General features: G+C 40.6%; 1 protein-coding gene across 7 annotated transcripts in view; it reads left to right on the forward strand.

Annotated features, from left to right (window-relative positions):
- The window catches only part of CABIN1 (calcineurin binding protein 1), a 120,436-nt gene that overhangs the window by 67,847 nt on the left and 28,165 nt on the right, over positions 1–24,424 (forward strand). For all 7 annotated transcript variants that reach the window (XM_052798162.1, XM_052798167.1, XM_052798166.1 and 4 more), the window contains 4 exons: positions 18,213–18,376; positions 20,425–20,521; positions 21,654–22,295; positions 22,752–22,826. In XM_052798162.1, coding sequence (XP_052654122.1) covers positions 18,213–18,376; positions 20,425–20,521; positions 21,654–22,295; positions 22,752–22,826 — 978 coding nt within the window. The remainder of the gene's footprint in view (positions 1–18,212; positions 18,377–20,424; positions 20,522–21,653; positions 22,296–22,751; positions 22,827–24,424) is intronic.

Raw genomic sequence — 24,424 nt, forward strand, 5'->3', positions numbered from 1 at the left:
GAAAGGCCCACCAGGAGATGAGTCTGAATCTGAAGTCTTTTAAGTATGTGGGCAGCAAGGTGAAGACAGCAAGATGATACACCACAGTTTTGTGATCCAAATCTCCTTTCAGTTTCTCTTCTGCCTGTTGCTACCTTTTGACATATTCCTTTCCTATTTCTCCATTTGCATTTATTATTTCTTCTTCCGTTTGCCCCTTTAAGAACAGCAGTTTAAACGTAGAGTGTGGACAAATAATTAGGTATTATTTTGCCTTTGTCTATAGACAAAGATGGTCCATGTGAAATCCCCAAAATAATAGCTTTATCCATAGAAATTCCTGTTCTTAAGAATAAGTTTGTCAGGTATAAAATAATATCAAATTGGTTAAAATATTCTTTTACAATCAAAGTTGTGGTTTTCAAGCAAAATAGTAATTGTCAGAAGGGATTGAATCACCCTTACTCATTAAATATTGGAAAGAGACAGGTTTTGAAAAGGTACAAGTGCTCTGAAGGTCCAGATTTGACACTTGCTGGTTTATGTTCCTCTTTGAAATTCAAAGGGAATAAAATTACCTCTTAATAAACAAGAAATATAAACCTGCGTATAAACAGGATAGCATCTTTGGATAACAAAATTGGTGAATATATGAAATGTGAAATATATTTTTCTCCCCTCCCTTCTCTTCACTCTCCTTAACCTCTGTCTTTCTGTTACCTACTGACCACTGTGTGGGTTTAACTTTAGTGCAGGTATGTTGTTGGTTTTGGTGGTAGCAGCCAATTCTGCTGCTCAGCATTAGTGGTCTCCTTACAGTAGTTCCAACAGTGATGGACAAGAGAAATCTGCCTGGAAAATACTTACATAAGACCACAAAATTTGCTACTCCGGATTAGACTGGGTTTTCCAGGCAAATACTCTGATCTGGTAGCTATTGTTATCTGACTGTTTGCAAGAAGATGAAAAATACCTAAGTTAAAGGAAGCAAATACTGTTGCTGAAGGAAGAATACTTTCTAGTTCTTGCAGGACTTCCATTGCACTGGAAACATGAGATTACTCTTATCTCTACAGGGGAAAAAAAAAAAAAAGGCTATATATAAGTGAAAACAATGTCCTACTTCCTTAAAAACAAAAGATGAAATCGACTCTTCCTAAGTGGAAATAGAGTTCATGCTAGGATTTACAATGCATATCCTCTGAACTGAAGAAAATAATTTGAAAGTGGAACAGAATTTCAAATATATTGACCTTAACAAACTCATATGCTGTGTTTGCAAGGAAAGCTAGCACCCTCATCTCGACAGTGCAGAGAGGTCTGGAATCTTTCTGAACATTCGTTATTCACCCCAGAACATTTCATCGAGAAATGCCAGTGTGCAAAAGTTAAAAATGCTTCAAAGTGTAAAATCACTTCCATCTGGCTCCAGGTATTGTGGCACTGGAGAGCACGGGCTAGAGCTTACATCCCATAGGTGATTCTGGCTGAGATGTTCCTCAAACTTTCTCTGGCTGTTATTGATTTAAAGGTACAGAAGATTTAAAAAAATAAGGGTGGGGGAGCGCATTTGATGAAATGAGACTCTTAAAGAAGGAAACGTGGACTGAAATATAAACTTGCCACTTTTTAATGGTCTGGAATAGTGCTTTGCCCTCCTCCTTTCCCATCATAAAAAACTGAAAGAGCATAGGATATGGTCTTTGAGGATTGACAGTTGCACCTAGGGTAATTGTTCTTCTTTCTCAGAGATGGTTTGCTCAACTGACAGTATTCATTATGAGTATTTATTTTTAAAAGGACAAATGTTAGGTCATCTTGTTGACTCTGGGCATGTTTCAAGTTCCCTGTAATTGCTCTATCAGTCTTTTTCCCATCCATCCTTCCTTGCCAAAATGCATAAAGTCACATTGTTTTGTTCCTGTATCACCTAAATTAAGCTGAAAAAGCAGTAGATGTTAGCTGTTTCTACAGCCCTCATCTGCACAGTTTCTCCACCTAATTAAAGAAGAAAATACTCTATCATCTTTTACCCCCAATCAGCCAAAAGACTTGAATAGTGTCCCAAATACTGTGCTGTGTAAAAATAATGAAAGGGCCTTTGATATACATAGTGTTATGTCTGAACCAAGAATGTAATGGTGCCAGCCATCTTCTGCAGCAGCCATTTCACCAGTGAGCCTGGAGCAGGCAGCAATGGGAGTAGGACAACCTAAGCCAGAGGTGTAGCTTAGAGGTGTGCTTGTGGGTGCGTGTGAATAACTCGAGGTTATTTCTGACACGAGCACCGAACACTTACTCCTTTTTTGGGAACACCAAGTAAATAGTTTTATCCACTTTTTGCCACAACCCTACTGCATTTAGGTGTCTCTGTAACTACCTCCCATATCCAGAATGTGGAAGTCCCATGATACGTTGCTGGTTCCCGCAAGTCCAGGGGATGCCACTTACACTTCACTGAGCGTCTGTATTTTTTACCTTAGGTAACTAAATTGGAATTCTTTTGCTCAGTAGCACCATAAGTTATGAACACCTGCATGTGCAAAGAGCACAAAATTCATTCTGCTTGTGATGGTTCAGACAACTGCATAATGTGTGCTGTAGGAGTCTGCAATGCAAACCTGGGAAATTTCATGGTGATTAATAAAAATGCTGATTGAGAGAGGGAAGAATTGGTAAGAAACCTTTGGAATTGGACAGAATTGAAGATAATCTGTGGTGAAAAACATATGCTTTTAAACTCTAAGGAGACAAATTTGTTTCATTAAAGTTGGTAATGGACCTTTACCAAATAATGTTTCTATACAAAAGCAAAAATGAATCAGACATGTAGTAAATATTCCAATTAGTGATATTTTTAAGATTTGCTTGTTTGTAAAGCATTTTGAAATCTAGTAAGTAAGTATTATTATAATTCTCGTTTACCATCTATTATCATTTAAAGATGTCTGTGTTCTTGCTGGTTTTTATGCTACGGTGACTGTTCGCTGCAACAGCTAAGAGGTATTAATTAGAAAACAAAATCCTTACATTGCCATGCTTATGGCTTTACAGGTGTTTAGTTGTGCAGAACTTTTATATGACATAATTTCCAATCTAGTGAACATCTAGTCCTTGGGCTATTACCTTTAAACACTTTACGATGTATTTAATTCCAGGTACAACCACCACTTAATTTGCATAAATAAATGACAATACATAGGCGGAAACTCCAGTGCAATAGAGGAGATAGGAGCTCTGCTGTTAACAGTGACTAAATGAGCAGCTGAAAAAGGGCAGGTCAAAAAGATGCCTGTTTGCATAAATATATAGAAAGAAAGTATTCATTTCAGTTCTGTATTTAAAACATAAATCCATGTTATGCAGTCAAAAGAGTAAAGGTTAATGGGTTTTTGAAGTGGTAGTGCCAAAGCTGCATTGTTAATCAGTATAGAATGGGTTATTGCCTTTGGTAGCAAGATGTAAGAGGCAATGAAGAAAGACATGGGTTATTTTAAAGAGTGGTAATGCCCATAGTGAAATCTTAGCTTTAAAACAAAGAAGCTGACCCTTTAAGTGGAGAGACAGACACAGGCTATTGTTGTTTAATGTAATTTTATAAAAGATAAATAGGATAGCTGAATTATTCTTTAGCTTTTTTTTCAAGATGCTGTTAAGCATAAATATGTGTATATATATAAAGTTATGCAAATAAGTAGGAAGGGGCAAGGTATCCGGGGCTTTCAGTGTGAGAAGCCTAGAACTGATGTGTTAAGAGGAACATGAAGAAATGAAAAGATGGGTAAAAAGTGGCTAAAATCATGGGAAAGAAAGATAATCGTAGCAACTGACTTCTGCAGAGCATGTAGGTACTGTTACAGTTGTGGAGCAGGCTATTAAACCTGAGGTGTTAGTAAATAGGATGGATTTTGAGCACTTCAGAATAATCCTAGCAATCAGGAGGGGGGGGGGGGGGAGAAACAAAACAAACCCCTGCAATGCTTAGAAAGACGAGGAAGTCAAAGCAATTGCCCCTCTTGCAAAAGTGAGAGAAAGGAACAAGTAAAGATAAAGTGTTTAAACTTCTGTGGTGAAGGTAATCAGGAGCAGAGCCTGGATGAGTGGCTGGGAAAAGAAGATAAGTTTAGCTGTGCTAAGCTCAGATTGAGAAAGACCAATCAGACAGTTTATGAGGCAGGATTAGATGGACTGAGGTTGGCAGCGGACTGGCGTGTGTTTTGGGTCTCTCTTAATACGGCATCCACCAAAATCATCGAAAGTAGGGAGAGGGAAGTACGGGGGGACAGGACAAGGGCAGACCTTTGTTTTCCCCCTCAAACAGTTTGAGAAAGGGAGAAGGATGTCACGAAAGAGGTGGCAAAGGACCGGTGAAAGAAACGTGCCACCAGCCCCCCTGGCATTGCAGAAGCTGGAGATCAGTTAACCCCCCCCCAGGACTGGGGGGAGGGGACGATGTGACAGCATCTAAATACACCATTTCCTTGTAAGAGGGTTGTCCTGCCCCTGGGCGAAAGGTGTTTCGGTGACACGAAGGGGAGCCCGGAGCGTCGCACGTCGCGGGGGCGACTGCACAGCTGTACTTGCTGCGTGCGTCGGAGGCCCCGCAGCCATGGCTGCAGCTGCTGCTGGCGGGGAAGCTGCCTGCGAGGAGGAGGCGGCCGGTGGCAGGAGGCCTCTGCCTCTCCCCTCCGCTCCCAGCACCCGGGCGGGCTCCGCCGGCTCAGCGCTGCGGGGAGGAGAGCGGGGACCCGGCCACGCTGGAGAAAAATAGGTCAGGAACGGGCCTCCGGTGGCGGCGAGGTGAAGGGCGATGAACGGCACCAGCGGGGTTAAACTGGGTCAGGGAATATTTTGGGAAGGTTCGGCGGACAGGTGGGAGCAGATAACTGGTTTTTATTAATGCTTGCAAACCGACAGGAGCAGCTGTTTACTCACTTGCCCTAAGTGGGATGGCTCGGAGCCAGGCTCGACAATAATCGGGAGCAACATCCTATGTCAAACAAGACCGTCCTCCGGCAGGAGAGCGAGCAAACAGCTCCAGCCCTGCACGCCGCCCCCACTTGCAAAGAAGGAGGGGGGGGGTGTGGAAATTAAATAAATCGATAGCCGCGGCGGCAGGAAATCTAAGGTACGCGGTTTCCAGAGGCCGGGCGCGCTCCGGTGCGAGAGGAAGTGTGAGCCGAGCCGGGGCTCGGCCCGCGCGGTCAGGTGGGGGCGCGGGGGCGGCGCGGCGCGGGGGCCCGGGCGGGGGCGGGGGCGGGCGCGCTCGCTCCGGCTCCGCGGGCCGCCGGGGAACTCCGGCGGAGCGAGCCCGCCGCCTCGGTAATGGTGAGTGGGTGAGTGAGTGAGTGCGGGGGGGGGCCGCCCCGCGTGGGGCCGGTGCGGGAGGCTCGAGGGAAACTTCCACCCACCGCCGCCCCGCGGGGAGGCCGGGGCCGGGGGGGCCGGGAGGGGAAGGCGGCTCTCGCTCGGCGGAGAAAACGCGCCGGTGCTGCTGGCTGCAGGCAGGGCGCTGGGCTCGCGGGGTGATGCCTCCGGGAGGAGCCGGGCCCTCCCCGGCGGGGACAGATGAGGTGTTGTAGTGAAGTTTGCTTTCTCTCTGCCGGCAGAAGCACAAATAGCTGCCGGCTTCCCCAGATCGTGGGGCGTTTCTCGGCGTGGCGTGCCCTTGCTCCCTCCCGTTCGGCTTGGCCGCGGGTGTTAAAGCCCTTCCCCGAGCAGCTGGTCGTTACCCGCGGCCGCCGCGGGGAATCCCTTCCCGGGGCTGGGCTGGGCTGGGCGGGCGCCGGGCGCCCGCAGGGTTCACCCACAGCGCCGAGCAGGCGGCCGGCAGCGATGTGCTCTGATGACATTTGCCGTCGTGGTTGGGAAATACTTATTTCCTTAGTTTTCGGTTCGCCTTCGGTTAGAGGCTGTAACAGACGTGCTTTTGCCGCGCAGAGGAAAATCCTGACAGCAATGGGAAACGGAGGAGTCGAGAGAAGTTTGGAAGGGGGGGCGAAAGGGTGAGGGATTTTTGTTTTCTTCTGCCTGCATTGTTTGGGATTTCTCGGTCTCCTTCCTCCAGCCCCTTAGTGGGATGAATTATTTAGCACCCTCGTTTTCAATTCAGCCCTAAAGCTTGCAAGGGGAGGCTTTCATGTCTAGAAGGAAAAAGAGATGGTAGGTGTGTAAAAATCACGTCTGGCACAGAGCAACCCAGCTGTGATCTCTGGTGTGCACTCTGCTGTTCTGCCTACGACAGCCAGGCTCACACTGGAGATTCCCCTTCTTAACGGTGACCTAACAGAAAAGCCTGTTGTTCAGTATCTATTTTGCATGAGCTACTATGCTGTAGCAGTCACCGCTTCATTCAGCTAAAGAGAGCGAGAGAGAGAGGATAAGAGGATTCCAATTTAATTAGCAGTTTGTTAAAACCAGTCAGCTTTGGTCACATGTTTATAATTTTAGAACGTATGTCTTAATTGCAGTAAATTCTGGTGTTGTGCATAAAGCAAGTGCCACATGCTGTTTGCGGCATTGGCTGTGGCAGCTTCATGTTTCTATTTTTTTAATTTACTGCAGCATGTGTTTATTTGTGCAACGGCAGATTTTTGTGTGTGCTGTGGGTATTTTGCGTGAAGCAGATCTAGGAGATCTAGGAATTAAAGCATATGCTGTGGAGGTTTTTATTACCCAGGGAGCTGCGAGATGTGTCTTTTTTATTGGAGCATATTCAGGTTGACATCTTGAATACCCAGATATTGTTCTGGTTGTTTTCAATAGTAGGACTTCTGTGTGTTTTTAGCATCTTTATCGGAGTCTGAAATACTCTAAATGTTGAGGCCTTCCTCGCTCCTCCTGCCCCTCCATAATTACTCTGGTTGTTCTCAAACAAATAGTTCCTATCTCGCAATATCCCTGAAATCAAACACCAGCAGACTGTACCCTGTCTTCTGCCTAGCTAACTGAGTCACTGCCATGCTTTGTGCTAGATTAAGCTGTCGTAGTATTGCTGCTGGTTGAATATGGAAGATCCCCTGTGTATACTGTGATTTACGTTACTGTAAATAGGGTAATTGAATTATAGCTTCTCTGCAATGTCTTGTTCCTCTGGTGTTATCAAAGATCAGTCAACTTCAGTTGGGATGCTAGGCAGGCTTCTGCCTAAATGTTTACTTGAATTAGACATTTCCACTAACTCTTATAATTGGATAAAGAACTACTTTTGTTTGTTTGTTTTTAAACCCTGTATTGCTAAGGAAGCCCTGGGAGTCTCTGAAAGCAAGACAGCATTAGGTGTTAACACACATTCCACCCCCCTCCAACCCCCCCCCCCCCCCAAAAAACTTGAATAGCAGGTTAATGAAATTCTGTTTTGTTGCATGAATTCCTGTATCAGAGGAGAAAAGATATTCCGAGGTTAGCTATGGGGTGCATAACACTAAGAGATTTTTTTGCCTTTTATAGCAGTCAGGATTCATTCAGGGCCTCCACTTGCTGGACAGAGAAGGGAAGTGTTCTATGGATGCTGCTGTAGTGGGTGGAGAAGAGATAATGAAATGAGTTATCTGTCAGCTCCTAATAACTTAATTTGAAGATCTTAATTGGTGAGGATGAAACGTGCAAACTCACATAGAGCTCTAGTTGTTTGCGAGGATATGTTTTCTCCAAGGCTTGCCTACTTTTTACCACTGCGTAGGTCTTTTTCTGGTTCGTAACTGCTGATATGGGATATTTGTTTCTTAGTACCTATTTTAAATAAGCTGCTTTCTGCCCTCAACTTCAGCTGACAAACAGTTTGAAATCCAGGATGTGTGCCTCTGTCATTCCTAAGCCAGTATGAAACCTCAGACAGAACTGTAACCTTCAAATATGAACTAAATCATGTATTTGCAAACACATATCTTTATAGAACTGGCATTAAAAAAAAAGAATAGGGAACCCCAGTCAGATCTTACAGGATTCTGATTTGAGATTAAAAGGCTTTTCCACTAGCTCCTGCTGTCACTTTACCTCTGTCAGAACACTAGAGGAGTTTAAATTTTTGTTCAGTTCAGCTCCCTGTTACTTTTGCTCTCAATGTTGACAAAAGATGCAAGTATTTCTCTGTCCTTCCAGATAGTGTGTGCATACCGAAATACCAGCTGGTGATGGAACATGCCATTCTTGTTGCTTTCGAAAAGGCTTTTAGAATTTGATGGCTAATAGCAAACAGTTGAGTATAATTTTTTTAGTACCCTTCCTGGTATGTATGGCATTTTATGTTTTCTCCTGGTTAGTGGTACTTGTTTATATTCATGCTATTAAAAATATTGACAGTTCTTCATTACATTCGCATATGCAGCTCTCAATTTTTGTAAATAACTTCACAGTCTATTCAGTGAAATTTACTAGCTTTTTCCATAATTTAGATTTGTTCCTAAATAAACTGCAAAAACCCCTACCTATGTATATTTTGAAGGCTGTGGCTTGTAAGCTACTAAACATGAGTCTGAGGTCATAACAACCCTAAAGAAAATTTGATGAAAGATTGCCAGTATCCAGCCAGAGGTAGTTGTTACAACTACATATCGATATGCCACCTACTAATGACAACACGGCTCTTTTCTGACCAAGCTGCGGTATGTACAGTACACAAATCTGTTTGGTTTTGTGTTGCATCACCTCGAACCTACTTACTCTTTCATACTTGCTAGGTCAGTCGATAGAAGCTGTGCCTAATGGGTTGCTGAGGAAAAATGTACTCTTTTGAAAAGTCCTTATGTGGGCCCCCAAAGTTAGATGTTGTGGCTGCATGATCACCCACAGTGCTCTGAGATAAGAGAAACTCATGTGTCTGAAGGATGCATCTTAGCCAAACGGTATTGTAAGGAGAATGTTTCTAGGTAATTTTACATGAAGATGAAATTTTATATCAAGATGAAATTAAGCTGAAGGCTCTTCTCTGGTAGTTTTAAAGGATATCACTTGATTGTATTTTATGAGCTGCCATGTGATACTGCTTTAGAGGGTTTTGTCTTTTCAAAAACTGTGATGGAAACTAGTAGCAAGTGTTCTCTGGACCTTTTGATTTATGTTCCTTAAGGCTTGAAGACCTCTTTCAGCAGGATCTCCTAATGCCTTGTATTCTAGTGATTTGATGCTGGCAAGAAAGAACATTGAGTGCTTCATCAGTGTTGTTTTCAGAAATGATAGCATTTTCCTCCGCACTACTGATCTAACCTGAGACCCTCTAGCTTTTCGTATTTTCTGAGATTTTGAGTCTAATTTGGTGATATATTTGTAAAACATACAGGTGGATGATGTTACTTTTTCTAAGCACTGTATGAATATGCTGAAATATTTTGCAAACACTGGGGTTTTACAGCTTCTCATCTTGATATTTTAGTGTGTGCCTCATTCTGTAGAAGAGAGTCTAAAAGCCAAAAGACACTCCGTGCTGTCAGTGCAGGGATGCTAAATGTCAGCTGTGGGGCTGGAGTGGGCAGTTAAGCATGTTGTTTGCTGAAAACTAAGGGATGTAGGATTGAAGAGCAGGTTTTCTTGGCATAAAAATTTGAGTATTTTGGTAAAAGAACTTTTTAGCACTCTGACAGCCTAGTTTAAAATGCTCAAAATTAGTTGAGTCTTGTATGTGGAGACTGCCTTGCTATTAAAAGGGTAATCACATTTTATGTATTGGGTAATCAGTAGTTTACATCTAGAATGTGGATGTTGAAGTAGGTGAAAATGTGTTTATTCAAACCCTGTGAAATCCTTCAAGCCTACTGAAATAGTAAAAGGTGGCATCCTATACTAGAAGGAGACGACACTTTCTGCAGTGTTTCAGCATGAAGAATCTCCGAACAACTCATAATTCTACATTAACAGTGTGCCGAATCTCAACAGTTAGCATACCTCTTAATGTTATGAAGTTCTGGTCCTCCTTTTCTTTCTAGTCTCATGTATACTGCACTAGATGATGGAGGTGAATCAGTGCAAGCTGTCTGGAGATAGACAACTTTAGGTACCTGTAAGGCAGGTAGGTAACATTTAGCATTTTTCCTTTACTGTACTCATCCACCCAATTTGAAAATTAGCTGATGTTCTTGTGAAAAATCTGTCATCTTTTGCTTGTAGCAGCTGCCTTGCCCTTGGCCCATTTGGACATTCCACAGATTGTATCGTTCTCCACATCCTTTTGAACATCTGTCTTATGTTTAACTTATCCGTTTAAGCGTTGTCCTGTTGTTATTCCCAGAGGAGTGGAAAGGGTACCTTTTGGAGATTGAGGCATTTGAGACTTATCTCCAGACTTTAACTCTTCTGTCCCTGCATTAGATTGCTAGGTATTTCTAATCTCTCTTCTTCATACCTAGGCTTTGTTATGCTGTACTGCTCTTGTATTCTTTTAAGGCAGGAGTGTTGTCAGAATAACGTTAGCAATACACTGTGCCGGGTTCACTAATTTGGGCTGTTACCAGATGTAGCCAAAGATGATAGCTGATGGTTCTGTGTTCTGAAGCAGTTTTTGATTTTCTTAAAATTAGGCTGAGGTAACCCTCCCTCCACCAAATAGAATCTAATACTGGTTAAAATGCATGTACGCTACTAGCTGTTTATTTTGTAACCTCTGGGAAGATGAGCACAGTCACTCCAGTGACAGAAGTGTAGGGGTCTAGGTAAAAAAATCTCATGATCCTGAAACCTGCCCTTCTCTAGGAACCAACAGCTTTGTGTTAGCCCCAGTTCTCTTTCTGGTTCTGCAGCACCTCCCTTAGGAATAAGAATGAGTAGTGGGGCTCGACCTTGGCATGCCACTGATAGAGACCAGAACTGCCTTGCAGACTTGCCGGTTGGCATTTGTAACATTTGTCATCTTTTATGACTTAGTCATCATCCTTTGCGTTCAAGGGAGATGGTCATTTCTAGTGTGTAGCCATCTCATCCTAAGGTGCAGCCTGTAATAGCTCAGGTGAGCCACATTCCCGAAATGCCTTTTTCTCTCTGTAAAAGGTTTCTGGGTGATGCCATTAAATGTATGTGTCTATATCATATCTATAAAATGTGGAGTTAGATTAAATGAACCCCACATGTCAAAAAAAGAGAGTTTGCTAATGTCTGCAGGGGAGCTAGTGCAGGAGCCTGCCCACTTCCAGGCACATGGATGGACTGTACCAAGCTTGTTTCATTAGCTTTGATTACCATTTGCATCTGATGCCAGGCAGTCTGGTTGTAGCAGGTATGCAGAAATGATCTAAGCAGAAAAATCTTCTTAAAACAAAGAAAGGCTGTCTGTTAGACAAAACCAGAACCACCGTCAATCTCTAGATGTGCCCTGCTAACCACCTACTTTGGTGGTAAAGAAATCTTCCTGCATCTGGCCCCCGAGAATGCCTAAAGAAATGCAAAATCCTGGTAAAGAGTTTTCCTCTTGAGGGTTTCATATTCTTTTATTAGGTTTCTACATCAAATTATTTGCTTATTAGAAGATCTAGAAGCATTCTGTACTCTTTGGATTTCTGTGCTTTATATCCTCCCAAAGAAAGAATTCCAGGCTGTTTCTGACAGGGACAGGACATGAACCAAAATGTATCCCAGAAAAAAATATTGAAGTAACAAAGGCAGAATAAGAAATTCCAACATGGGTGAGCAGACACCTTGCTCAGTGTTTTCTTTTGAGTACATAAAGTGCCTGACTAAATCTCTGGATGACTTCTGCTCTTCTGCATCCCTTTGGCAAGCTTCTTTCTCTCCTTTTAAAACCCTGGATTGGCTGCAAGACACAGTGAGTGAAACTTTGCTGATAATTTAATTCCTTTCCTGACCAGTCACTTTTTCTCTCTTTCCTAAAATACAGCTGGTAAAAGGGAGCAACTTCTGGAGGTAATAAAATAAATGTACTAAAGTAATTTGTCCAAAAGTCTTTTTATCAATAACTGACCTTCCAGCTTGAGGAGTTGTCCAGCCGTCCAAAAGGGAACCTTTTTTAATGTTGGCAACGGGGGCGGGGAGGGAACGCAAAAAAAAAAAAAAAAAAAAAAATCAGTGTTCCACAGCTATATCTTCAAATCCACCTTTGCTTTAGCACCCTAGATTTGCAGAGTAGAGAAACGAGGGGCTAGACAAGAGGGAATCTAAGGTTTGTTTCTTAGAGTACTCTGGGGAAGGATACTCCACCGGCACTGCTGGCATTAACCTGGAAAATTAGTGTGGGGAGCAGTTGTCTTCATCCAGGGGATGATGCATTATGCACATACCTCCTGTGTTCCCTGGATTTTCAAGTGGGTGATGTCTGCCTGAGGCACACCGTTGCAGAGCTCCGGAGGGAACGCAGCTGTGTCATTGCTTGAAGAGGATTGCACCTTCAAAACGGGTTTTAAGAGAACAGCCTGTTGCTCCTTCTCACTTTCTTCTCTGTCTGTCTTTCCATTGTAGCCATGGAGTAGAATGGATTCTTTATTTCCTTTTATTATAGTCTAGTTAGCCGTTTCCCTTTAAAAAGAGGCGATGTGACTTTCTGTTGACGTCGTTGTGAAATCACATGGTACATGGGAACCATCTGAGTAAAAACTCCTCAAGCCTCCTGACAGAGTGAACAAAAACCTCTAGATTCTGCCTGGCAAATGGCCAAACCCAATGTTTTGCAAAACTATCTGTAGACCTCGGTTTCTGTTTCACAAATTCCACCTGAAGTTGTAACTCATCATCTCAACAAGGCATTTCTGGTTTTTTTATAATTGCTTACGCAGCAAGGAAATTACTCCCTTTCCCTGCCTCGTGTGTGTATGTCCCTGACTCACGCTCACACATGATAGTCTCTCCAAGTGGATATGGCTTGAGTGTTCTTTTCATAGGGTTAAAACCAATTTAATGTCAAGTCAGCTGTAAAATGATTGTTCTAGAAATGGAAAAATCTGAAATTTAAGACTCTGAAAGTGCGTTGTATTTTGGAGAGAGAAATAAGAGATGAAAATTGTCCATTATGTTTCTTTATCAGCATATGATAATTGGAGCATGTGAAGCATTTTCATTTGTCAGTATTTTTCATGCTGCTCTCTTGCTAAAATAATGCTGCAGAATTCCAAAGTTTTTCCAGAAAGCATACATGCTGTTTATTCAGTTCCCAGTGTGTGTGTATTTAAAAAAGAAGAAAAAAAGAAATGGACAATATTTACCTTGTAGACCAGGAATTGTAATCCTGCTTGGTTCTGACTTATTGAAAGGAAGTTGCTGCAGTTTTGCCTTATTTCTGTTTCCTTTTCCAGGCTGATAAAATGTCATTTATTTATTGTCATGCTATTTTTTATATTCTGTTACTGTACTATGTGAACAAGACTAACAGTAGACAAGAGGAGTGCTGCTTAAATACTCTGAAAAAGTTTGTAAGATTTTTCTGAAATTGGCTAAATTATAGAAAGCAGGGGCTGCTTTTTTTTCCTTGATGACACAAGTCCCTGCAGCTAATAATTTTAATATTCTGAATATAGCTGCTTTCATTTCTTAATACTTTTGTACCCACTTGCATTCCTGTTCACAGGGGTGGAATTGTTCCACTACATACTGAATAGCTGTGTGGATGAAATGAGGAATTGAGGAAGAAAAATAATAGAATTGTCTGTAGAAAAGAAGAAAAGCTAAAATCAGGTGACAGAGTAAAATAATAAGAGATGTGGGAGCATGTTAAGATTGGATGAGAAAAGGTGGTTTAGTAATTTGCTAAATGGGGGAGGGGGCAGTGGTTTTAATGGTTATACTCAGAACTAGCAGGAAGTCATGAGTAAAGCAAACACATGCTTACTGACTTGAAGATTAAATAGAGCGATGCTTACAAAGAGGAGTAGGGATATTCAAGGGTCCGTGCTGCACTTTCCTAGCTGAAAAGAGTGAGGTTTCAAATCCTGTGTGTTGAAACTGTTCAGCCCGAACCATATTCCTTTCCTTTTCAGGCCTCCAGGGCAAGATGTTAATGTTGACCTAAGTAACTGTGAAGAGAGGGTAGGAGTAAAGCTAGTAGTACTTCAGTATGTTGTGCTTAACCCTGTATTAAAACAGAGACTTAAAAAAACTCAAAGTTTAGGGAAGTGTGAGCTTTCCAGGGATTATGTAATTGTACTTAGTTCAACTTCTGATTTTAAAATATTGTGTAGGTTGTTGCATTATTAATTGGTGGCTTCCCTGCACCACGTTATTAGTTGGTTTGTTAGTTTTGTCATATTTTCTAGCAATCTTAAAATAGTGCTTAAATTAGTTTCGTTTTTACTAAAGGCTCTTCTTAGTAGGACATTACTGAGACTGACAAATGAAGTGTTTGTTTTTGCTTTGGTCACTTGAAGGCAGCAGTGGAATTGAGTTTGTTTTATGTGGTGCAGCTTGCACTTCTTGGACTCCTTGGGAAAAAAGAAAGAAAAAAAAGAGCGAATTGAGTCATAAGTAATTGGAGGTCTTTATTTGTAGCAGTAGTTTTTATATGTATTTGCTTGTTATATGTGAATTGGAACATCTGAAGTATGGCTAGCATTTCTCCATTTCATTAAGAGAAATCATGGAGCACTGAGAGAGTAAAGTTTGATCTCGGCTTAGAAAATGGCTTACTCTGAAGCTCTGCAGTGTCAGCAGCAGCCGTCCCCAGAGAAGTTTGGGTTTTGTTGAGAACTGACAGCCTTTCCTCCTCAGAGAGGCATTCCTAAACCCCAGGGAATCCCCTCCCGTAAAGTTCTGGAGTAAGCAGCGTGGAGGAATAATAAGCACTTCCTTCCTTTCTATTTTCAGTCACTGAGCTAGAAAGTATCCACTACTGCTGTAGCTCATGCTCACAAAACCCTGTGCAGCATGGTCCTCTTTTCCTCACCCTCCTCCCCAAGTCTTCAGTTCTTCTGCAAGGGGAGGTTGTGGAGCAAGTTTCAAGCTGAAAAACAATTTAAAAAACTGTCACCAGGAATATGGTGTACTGACTTCATTATTCAGTTTCACATTTAATGTAAAATTCAGTATTAAGTTATCCGCAGAGTTTTCACATGCTCCCAGATCAGGCTTGCTTCCCCCGCCCCCAGCTCTTACAGAGTGTTTGTTTAGCCAGGAAGGCATGGAGAGCAGCTTGATGTTTTGGATCCTGAGAGGCATTTTGGAGTTGTTGGAAGCATCTCACTCCTTCCTCTAGTTTCATGTAAACAGCTTCGCTGGCTGTTGCAGGAGGGAGGAGAACCTTTCACTGTGGGAATGGTGGCCAGCAAACAGGAGCGGTGTGTTGGACGTAAAATCCTTTTGGTGGCCAGAGCCGGAGACATTTTGTCAAGTGGCCTGAGTGGTGATAAAGTAACAAAACCTTTCAAAGAACTGCAAATGTTTGTCGCGAGGATCTGTACTCCTCTGTGTGTGTACTTTGCTAACAAATCTGAATTTTCAAATGATGATACAAAAAATGTAATTTTAGTCAAACTGAATAACTTTTTCCAGTCTCCTCCCCAGTTACTTCATTACAAGCTTTCCATTTGTATCTTTCTTAAGTTTTGTTAAAAATAAAAAGCCTAGCATTCAGCTTTTTAAAAAAGTTGCAATATATGATCTGAATTCAGAAATATTCCTCCTGAAGGTTATTGATACTTAGGAAGGAAAAATTCATGCCTGATGGGCTTAGTTAAACTTCTCTTTGGGAGAAGTTTGAATGAGACTGTTTCTTCAGTCTCTGACTCAAATTGCAGTCTTAAAAAGAATTCAACATCAGTCATGAAATAAATTCTGATAAACTCACTTTAACATCAGTGTTTTGCATATTGCTTAATAAAATCACAGTGGGTGGAATGAAGATTGTTCTGACTCCTGATGGCAGGTTTCTTTCTGCTTTTGGCTTGAGGCTACATGTGAAATAGGCAGGTATGTTACATAGGACAGTAATCTTATTTATTGCTGTTTTGCATTTATAAAACTGCAAGTCAACACATGAAAAGGTAGTGACTTTCATTTTAAAATCAGGCCTTCTTTTGTAATGCCAATGATAAAGTAAACTCAAACACTCCTAATGTGAGTTTTAATTTAAGCTCTTCCAAGGTGCCCTGTTGTAGAAAGACAGAAGAGCAGCATTCCCCAAAACATGCAACTTTGTTTCTGTCAGATGGACTTTATAACTTTCACAGCTTTCTAGCTGCAATTAGCATATTCTGTCATTGCAAACGGGTTTACTGCATTATTATAATTTCTGGGGTAGCATTAAAATGTATACACAGGACATGTGAGAAGGAGCTGCAAGATTATTTTCAACTGATTCCACATACGGCATGTGAAAGCTCCCTTCAAGTGATCTGCCTAATTCAAATGAAGGATGAGATAATGCTGAAAAAGACCAGGAACCTACACATTGGCTGTCTTCCATTCCTACAGTATGCATCTAAGTTGACCATAAATTGTTTTGTGTAGTTAAATTGGCTAAGTAGGTTCTTGCAATGTGGTGCCATTATGAGGCATTCAGTTGTTTTAGGATCTGGCAGAAACCCAGTTTACATATGTGCCGAGAAGCAAAAAATATCAGCTCCAGAATGAGTGTGTTTCATCTGTAGCCTGAAAGGAAAGTCACTGTATAGTTTGGGGGAAGAAAAAGCTTGTCTGTTTAAATTAAGTATGTGCTGTTTTACAGAACTATTACCTACAAGATCTGTACATGCTTGAGAGCTACTGAGCTGCATGAGCAGATAAGATCTTTGCCACCAAGCCGCAGAAGGTACTTGTGGACGTTGGTAGTTGGGCATAGGAGGAAGCGACGGTTGTGCATCAGGGGTCAGTCATGGTTCGGTTTTAGGTACTTTCTAGAAAAGGGAAGCTACAAAAAAAAGTCTGCAAGAAAGCTTCAGGGAACAAAGAGGAAAAATGGCTTTCTCTCTTACTCCCCCAGTGATCACAGTAGAGAGCATGAGGAAAAGCAAGAGTAAGAAAATTTGGCAGAACAGTCTGTGCATTATATCTAGTTGAAGTCATTGTTTCCTATTTAAAAGCACTGATATTTGTGTGTATTTTTTTCTCAAGTTCCTATACATCCTATGGAGTAGAACTGCAGATTCCCTGAAGACATGCAGGAGGAGGGTCCGTTGTAGACAGGCCCGTTACGTATCTGCTTCTTTTGTGGTCAAATGTCATTTATGATTGTAGTAATCATTTTCTTTGCTTCTGCCTTGCATTAAGTTCTGAAGAATTTTGCTCGCACTGAAAGGAAAGCTAAAAATATCAAAGCAAGACCTTTAAACAAGGATAAAAGAGTAAATATTTGTATATCCTGCTCTCTGAACAGGTTTGGAAAGCAGAATTCATTTTCAGTCAGGTACTGATAGCAAGTACTGCTATCAATGAAACTATTCTTTCCTGCATTGTCACAAAATGGTATACATGACCAGAGGATTTTCATCTTAAAAGAGCTACTACAGGAAAAGTTTCAGAACTGAATAAAGCACAAGGGAAGAGTTTGGAGTGATGTAACAGCAGTTTTTGTGAAAGATCATAATATAAGTTACATACTAACATGCAAGCATAGTAATATTTGCATTGCATTTTTTCAAATATGGTTGACTAGTGTGTTGACAGCATCCATGTTAAACACGTGAAAAAAATCTCCTTAGACTTATTAGACATTGCAAATCTGAGCTGACTAACTGTAACGAAATTGTATTTTCTGTCAGTCTCCAGCTTTGCTCCCCAAAGATTCCCTTGTCCCAAAATTTAATTAGAGGGATTTGAATCTGCCATTGGAAAATGGATACTGCTGAGGAATCCGATTCTTCCTATCAGACTGGTTAGTGCCATGGTGAACACTGATGATATCAAGGCAGTAACCAAGTTCCCAAGACATTCAGTAACAGATTATTTGAAGGTAGAAGCTTGCTGTGGCTGCACAAAAGTAGCAGCTTTCAGGCCAGGAAAGCTTATTTTAAGTTACTCCTTGTTTTTTATGGTAGTTGAGCTTTGGCTTAGGAAGACGTGTTCACAGACATATAAGAAAAATGCACAGTATAATTTAGGCTTTGCTTGCTTTTTTTCTGGGAATAGTTCAGAAGACTATTTAGGTGTGCTGTGGCCTCCTGCAAGCCTCCCTCTTTTGCTGCTGGCAGGAATCAGTTGACTTTAAATCCAGATCTCCCTGTCTGAAGGACCACAGCATTTGTCTATCCATTTTTCCCCTGACCCTCAGTGAAATGCAGTATGCTGTGGAATCCGATTCATATTTCAAGATTTCTGTCCTTTTCAGTTGGATCCCTCTGTAGAGGTTTCCTCTTTTCCTTTTTCTGCAGGGAATCTGGCGCATCCCCGTGGATGAGATCGACCGCCCCGGCAGTTTTGCATCTCATATGAACCGCTCTATTGTCTTACTGCTCAATGTGCTGTCACAACTGAAGGATTACAACACCTTGCTGAAAGTCTCATCTATGCTACAGAGAACCCCTGATCAGGGAAAGTATGATATATTTATTTTAATCCATTACTTTGTAAAGCTTTGAGTATATTTTGTTCAATTTGTAACTATTTTATTTAAAGATGTTCTTAGTTTAGGAAAAAAAGTGGTTAGACAGATTTCCTCAGGAATATAGTGGAATGATGGGTAGTTTTTCTCAGGATTACAATTCTGTAATAGTCTAGAATTTCTCTGAATTTCTCTTGAAACTCAGAGCAGCCATACAGCTGCCTTAACAGACTTGCAGAGGTTTTCTGTCATGTGAAGGGATTCACTGGTGGAACAGAGCATCGTGACTTCTGCACCCCTCTGCTGGCCTCTTGCATAAGAGCTATGTCCAGTGAGGGAGGTCACAGCCCAGGCGTCCTGCCTTCCTGTAATCCTTGACAGACTGAACAATGGTTATGTGCCTGTTGGCAGCTGATGCTATTTAAAAAGCTTATCCTATTCAGGGGTGATCTAATTTTAATTGCATTAACCTTATTTAAGAGAAAAGAAGCCATTTAATGTGAGCTATATACAGATTTGTATCAATGTGAAGACCAAAATAAACATCTAAGGAAAACATTGAAGCAATTGAGGTAAAATTCTAGTAGCTTGCCGAGTGGGAAATGTTGAAATTAGTCTCTGGCAAATGCTTAAGAAATCGAACTGAATGATTGATGGCAATAAGTTGGAGGCAATGAAGGTTTCTTCATGTGTTTTTGAGTGTGAGTGCATGTGAATTTGCATACATTGTCGTATGTCTGGGAATATGTCACCACATGTCCAGCAAGCTTGAAGCCAAAAATACTTTGACTTTTAGCATATCAGAAGTACTGGACCATAGAAGGTTTAAATTCTGTCCTAAGCAAGCCCACAGTTGTACTAAAAATATTATGTTATTTATAAGTCTAGACTGAATTTAACAAACAAGTAATTGGACATGTTGGATCAGCCAGTGCCAGCTATGGTGAACTATAATCGTTACAGGAACTTATAAATGCAAATATTCTGTGTGTGTCTGGTATATGCCTGTAACTACCCTATTTTTAAAAATAGGGCGTTTTTAGCTGAACTTTAGTTATTACTGAAGTAATGAGGAGCCAGTTTTTTGTATCTTTTTGCTGAAAAGCAAACCATAAAATTACCAATTTAATGTAATACTGTAGAGAGAAAATAGGCATTTTAAAAATGTTGGCTTTTTGACTGAAATAGTACCCTTCAAAGTTATTTACTTGATTTTTAGCCCTCATTAAAACCAACCAATTCTGAAATAGAAATTCAGTTTTCCATCAAACTCAGTTAGGTGGGATTGATGGCTGGAAATGTTTTCCTTGAAAGTGGACTAAAGCATTGTGTCAGAATACACAGAAGTTACAGTGCTGTAGAAAATTAAATGAAGCTACAGAATGAATAAGTTTTAGATGCACAGTGTTATCTTTTTACAATGCTAAATAGGAGTAAAGGTATTACCACACCAGTGTTTTAGCTCTAAAAAACCCTAGATTCAAAGACAACTGTTATGACCAACGAGAAAGGATTTGCTCATGTCCTTAATCTCCCATGCTCGGTTTATCCAGAACATGAAAATCACCTGACAGTTCAAGATAGCTTTGTGTGACTAATACTCTTTTTCAAGAAAAGGTTTGAACAAAAAGCTGGTATTTGAGGGGCACAGAAGGCTTGATACAAGAAAACTGTAATTCTGGTTGTCTGTTTTGCTCTCAGTTTGATTGGTTGGTTTGTTATTGTTTTGGTTTTGGGTTTGGGTTTTTTTTCCTCCCCTCTGTTTGTAGATAGTGCTCTTTTGCTTCATGCACGTCATCTTTGGTGATTGTGGGGAGGGGAGGAGGGGAGGGAAGCATAGCTAAAGTGTTATATTTCAATATACAACTGTATATGTTTTGTTTGCTTTCTTCTAACTTGTTTTAAAATTGTTGTGCTGCGGGGTTGGTGTTGTGTTGTGTTTTTTTTTTTTTTTTTTTTTTTTTAATGTCCTGGTTCTTGCTTTTAAAGTCCTATAAGATTTTGGCAGTTAGTTTAATTTCTGTTCTCTTACTGTGGCACAGGAAGTACTTGCGTGATGCAGATCGCCAAGTTCTGGCCCAACAAGCCTTTGTGCTTACAGTGAAAGTGTTGGAGGACACACTCAACGATCTGACGCAGGTAAGGCAGCAGTGTGTTTAATGGTCATTGATTTAGTAATTAGATTTTTCTAGGTTCAGTTTACTCATTCCTTAGATCTCCTGAGGCTGAAGGGCTACATTACTATCACTTATTTCTAATACCTTTTGTTTATATGCAACCACACAGAAAACTTTCTTCCAGCATTGTTGTTTTTCGTTTTTTGAAATTCAGTAACAAATACAGTTGTTGAGAATGGATTGCAGTAAGTTTGGTTTGACTGTCCCTTAAATTTCAAATTGGGGTAGTTACATGGAGTATAAGAACAGCTACATTTTCAGGTGGGGTCTATTGGAAATTTCCTTTCAAAATGAACTAAGATTCCTCTTGCAAAACAAAACCAGACAACTAGATATTACATGCCTAGCCATTTTTAACTGCTAGACCTTGACAGCACCACACCTATTATTACATTTAATTATAATCTAGATTTAATTTTAAAAAGTCATATAGAGACCAATCAGTTTCAAGGTTAAGATGACTGGAAATTGTAAGTTTATTTGGCAAACACATTCAAGAAAGAACTTGTTCCTAAGGGTTTTCCAAGTTAACAGAGTATAGGTTTAACAAATTAAGTGAAAACTTCCTGAAGAACACTGGAACTCTGTGTATGAAATACTTTGTTCATAAATCTAGATGGAAGAATTGTATCACTAGCAATTTTTGAAAGAAGAGATGATGTACTAAGGTTTTCTACCTTTGGACCATCACCAAAGTAAAGGTCCAAAAATTAAAATACTATAGCAGAGTTTAGCGTACTTCTTGATCTACTAACAAGAAGAAAGTTATGTAAGAGCAGCCAAAAGGAAGATTCTTAAATTTGAGGTTGATCTGCAGCTGCCAAAAGAAACAGGTTCAGTTTTTACTGCAATACGTTAGAAGAAAATTTTGTGCTATTAAAACCTTGGATTTCATTTAATTGGATCCCATAGTATAGGCTGAAGTAGTGGCGGGGTGGGGAAACATTGCAGCTTTGGTTCAGCCTATGCTGATGATTTTCTTCAGCAGAGGCAGTTATGTAAAGGTACTCATGGTCCATTCATGGTAGTCATAGCTGTGCTCAAATGCTTTCTGATTTCAATAATAACAGAGAAGAATGACTTCTTTTATTAAGGTTTCAGAAGATCAGAATTCCAAGTCTTCTAACCTTGCTTCAGGAAGGATGACAACAGACGTCTCTAATAAAGCTAGTGCTGAAGAGGGAAAAGATGTCCTTCCCAAAAAAACAGTTTTATCAGATGGAGTAGTACATAGTACTGAAAATGGAGTAAAGGAAGTGACCCAGGGACAAATTCCCAATGCTATGGACATATTGGAACAAGATGACAAGAATGACAAGGAAATTAAAGAGCTCCCTGGGCCTGGTTCAGTTGAGCCTATGGATCTCGATGGATATTCCAATGACCCTGAAAAAATTGATTCTTCATGTAAACGCAGTGAGCCAGACCGTCTTCAGTCTGGCAGGAACTCAAAGGAGAGAGGTCCAGAGAGCCGGACTCCAGAACTTTCTTTGGAAGAGCTAAGTATCAGTTCAAAACATCAGCAGCAGGCAGCTAAAGGAATAGTTCAGGCAGTACCTACAGAAGAACCTGTCCAGAGATCAAGCAGGAAGAGGAAATTACTTGAGGATGTGGAGTCTGGGAAAACACTTCTGCTTGATGCTTATCGAGTATGGCAGCAAGGTCAGAAAGTTATGGCCTATGACCTGGGTAAAATTGAGAAGATCATGTCTGAAACGTACATGCTGATTAAACAGGTGAAGTATTTTATCATTAATTGTAATTTCTCTGTGTGATGTCAGACGTGATTATAGAATAACAATAATTGCCAAAGCAGTATAAAATTGGCCCTATATCTGTTCAGAATTTGGGGAGATAAATATCTCTGAAGAACCACTCTCTTGACAAGACTGTTGCAGGGGGAGGGGGGAAAGTAGGACCCTCCATGTTTTGGAACTAAATATCTGAAATCAGTTAAGAGCTATAATACCAATTATATGGGGTTTGATCATGCTAAATGTTAGTTTGAATTAAGAGGGAGTTGTGTATCTTTGAATATATACTCGTGAATAACTTAAGATCACTCTTCAGCCATAGAAGTGCTGCTTCTCCCCCTTACTCCCATGCTCTACATCCCCATTTCATCTGAATTTAATTAGATTTATAGATGAGCTAAGTAATTACAGCTTCATTAGTTGTGATTCTCTGTTCAGGTGGATGAAGAAGCAGCACTTGAACAGGCAGTCAAGTTTTGCCAGGTGCATATGGGGGCATCAGCACAGAAACAGGTAAGCTCTGTGAAGTCCCTGGCTGCTTGTAACAAGCTTTTATTACTTAGTCTGCACGATCATGTCTGTTGCTGAGTGTTTGGAGCAATTAGAAGTATCTACTTCCCTTGTATAGTTGTCATCTATGATAAGTTGGGCCACATTAGTGTAGGGAGCTCATCCCTTTTGTTAGGGTCATTGCTGCCATTTATGTCAGGCTTGAAGGATAGTTTGTGTGCCCAAAAGCTTTTGGGGAAACCCCAAACAATTTTCAAATTGAAATATTTATGGCTCACTACCATTTTCTTAAATGTCCACATCTTTCCTCAGCATTTCATGGATGGTAATTACTTCTCTCTGATCCCTAAGGGCTAAAAACCTCATCAGCTCTTCCCTTGCTAATATTGCACTCTGCTCCAGAGATACCTAATATCTTTCCTCTCAACTTGCATGGTCGAGAATCTGATTTTAACTCCGTTACATTACTCAGTTTGGTTTTTAGCTTGTAGTTTCTGGGTTTATCCAGCAAACAGTTATAGAGCTTTAAAGGGATGGTTATTTATCAGTCCTTAATGTGAAATCAAAGCCAAGAAGAAAACTGGATGAATGACATGTTTAGTGGTCATTCATTTTGCCAGCAAACCATCAGCTGAAAGCCCCAAAGTATTTTCTAGTTTTGTACTTCCCGTAATTTTTGCCACCAGCACACAATGAAGCAGTTGTTCAGCAGATTTTGACTAGAAGATAAAGCACGTTTAGAAGAAAAATCTATGTTCCTAGTTAATAGTCTGTGTTTTAATACTGCTCGGGGCTTTGTGCATGTTTTACACTATGAAAACATAGTATGTGTTATCGATTGCTAGCTCTCAAAAAGTAATTAACATTTGTCTAAAAACATTTGAAAAAAATCTGTTGGAGTGCAACTTAGAAACCTTTTGTTGTCTTTGAGTGTTTTGGAAGTGGTGGTCTGTATCATGCTTAAGTGTAAATCAGGAACCATCTCTAAGGTTTTCTGTACAAGAAAGGTAGATAACTATATGAATTTGTTGAATCATGTTCAGTACTGATTTAAAGTAGAGCTCTTTCAGAAGTGTCTTGAACACATTTGTTTTATGAGCTGCAGAAATTTATTCTGGTTTTCTGTGGTTTGTCTTTTCTGTCCCTCAAGTATCTCTTCTGCTATTATTTCATCTTCTATCATCTGTAACTTCATCTTCCTGTCATGTGTCTTACCCAGTAGAAGTGTGCAAGGAGAAGTACGTGCTATTGACTAGTCTAGAGATACCCACTCACTGCATTCCAACTTGCCAGTTACCAGAAGAAAAGTATTATGGTTGCAGGGATGGGGAGAATTGCCTGCTTCTCCATCACTTGATTCTTTCCCTCTGCCTAGGCACTAATTTTCATTAAAATGGAAGGACAGTAAAAGTCTTTCAGAATTTCTTTTCATCCTCCATAGTTGGATGAGGCTTTTCTACTGTAAAATAAACCCATCTGCTTTGCAAAAACATAAGCTTTTGAGGAGGTACATCTCTGATGTTAGCAAGTTAAGTATTATCTTAGGTATTCAAATCCTTTTCACATTATCTCACCTGTTTTTTCAAAATAAATGCATTTTT

Source organism: Harpia harpyja, chromosome 9 (assembly GCF_026419915.1).
Source record: "Harpia harpyja isolate bHarHar1 chromosome 9, bHarHar1 primary haplotype, whole genome shotgun sequence".
NCBI classification, from domain to species: Eukaryota; Metazoa; Chordata; class Aves; order Accipitriformes; family Accipitridae; genus Harpia; species Harpia harpyja.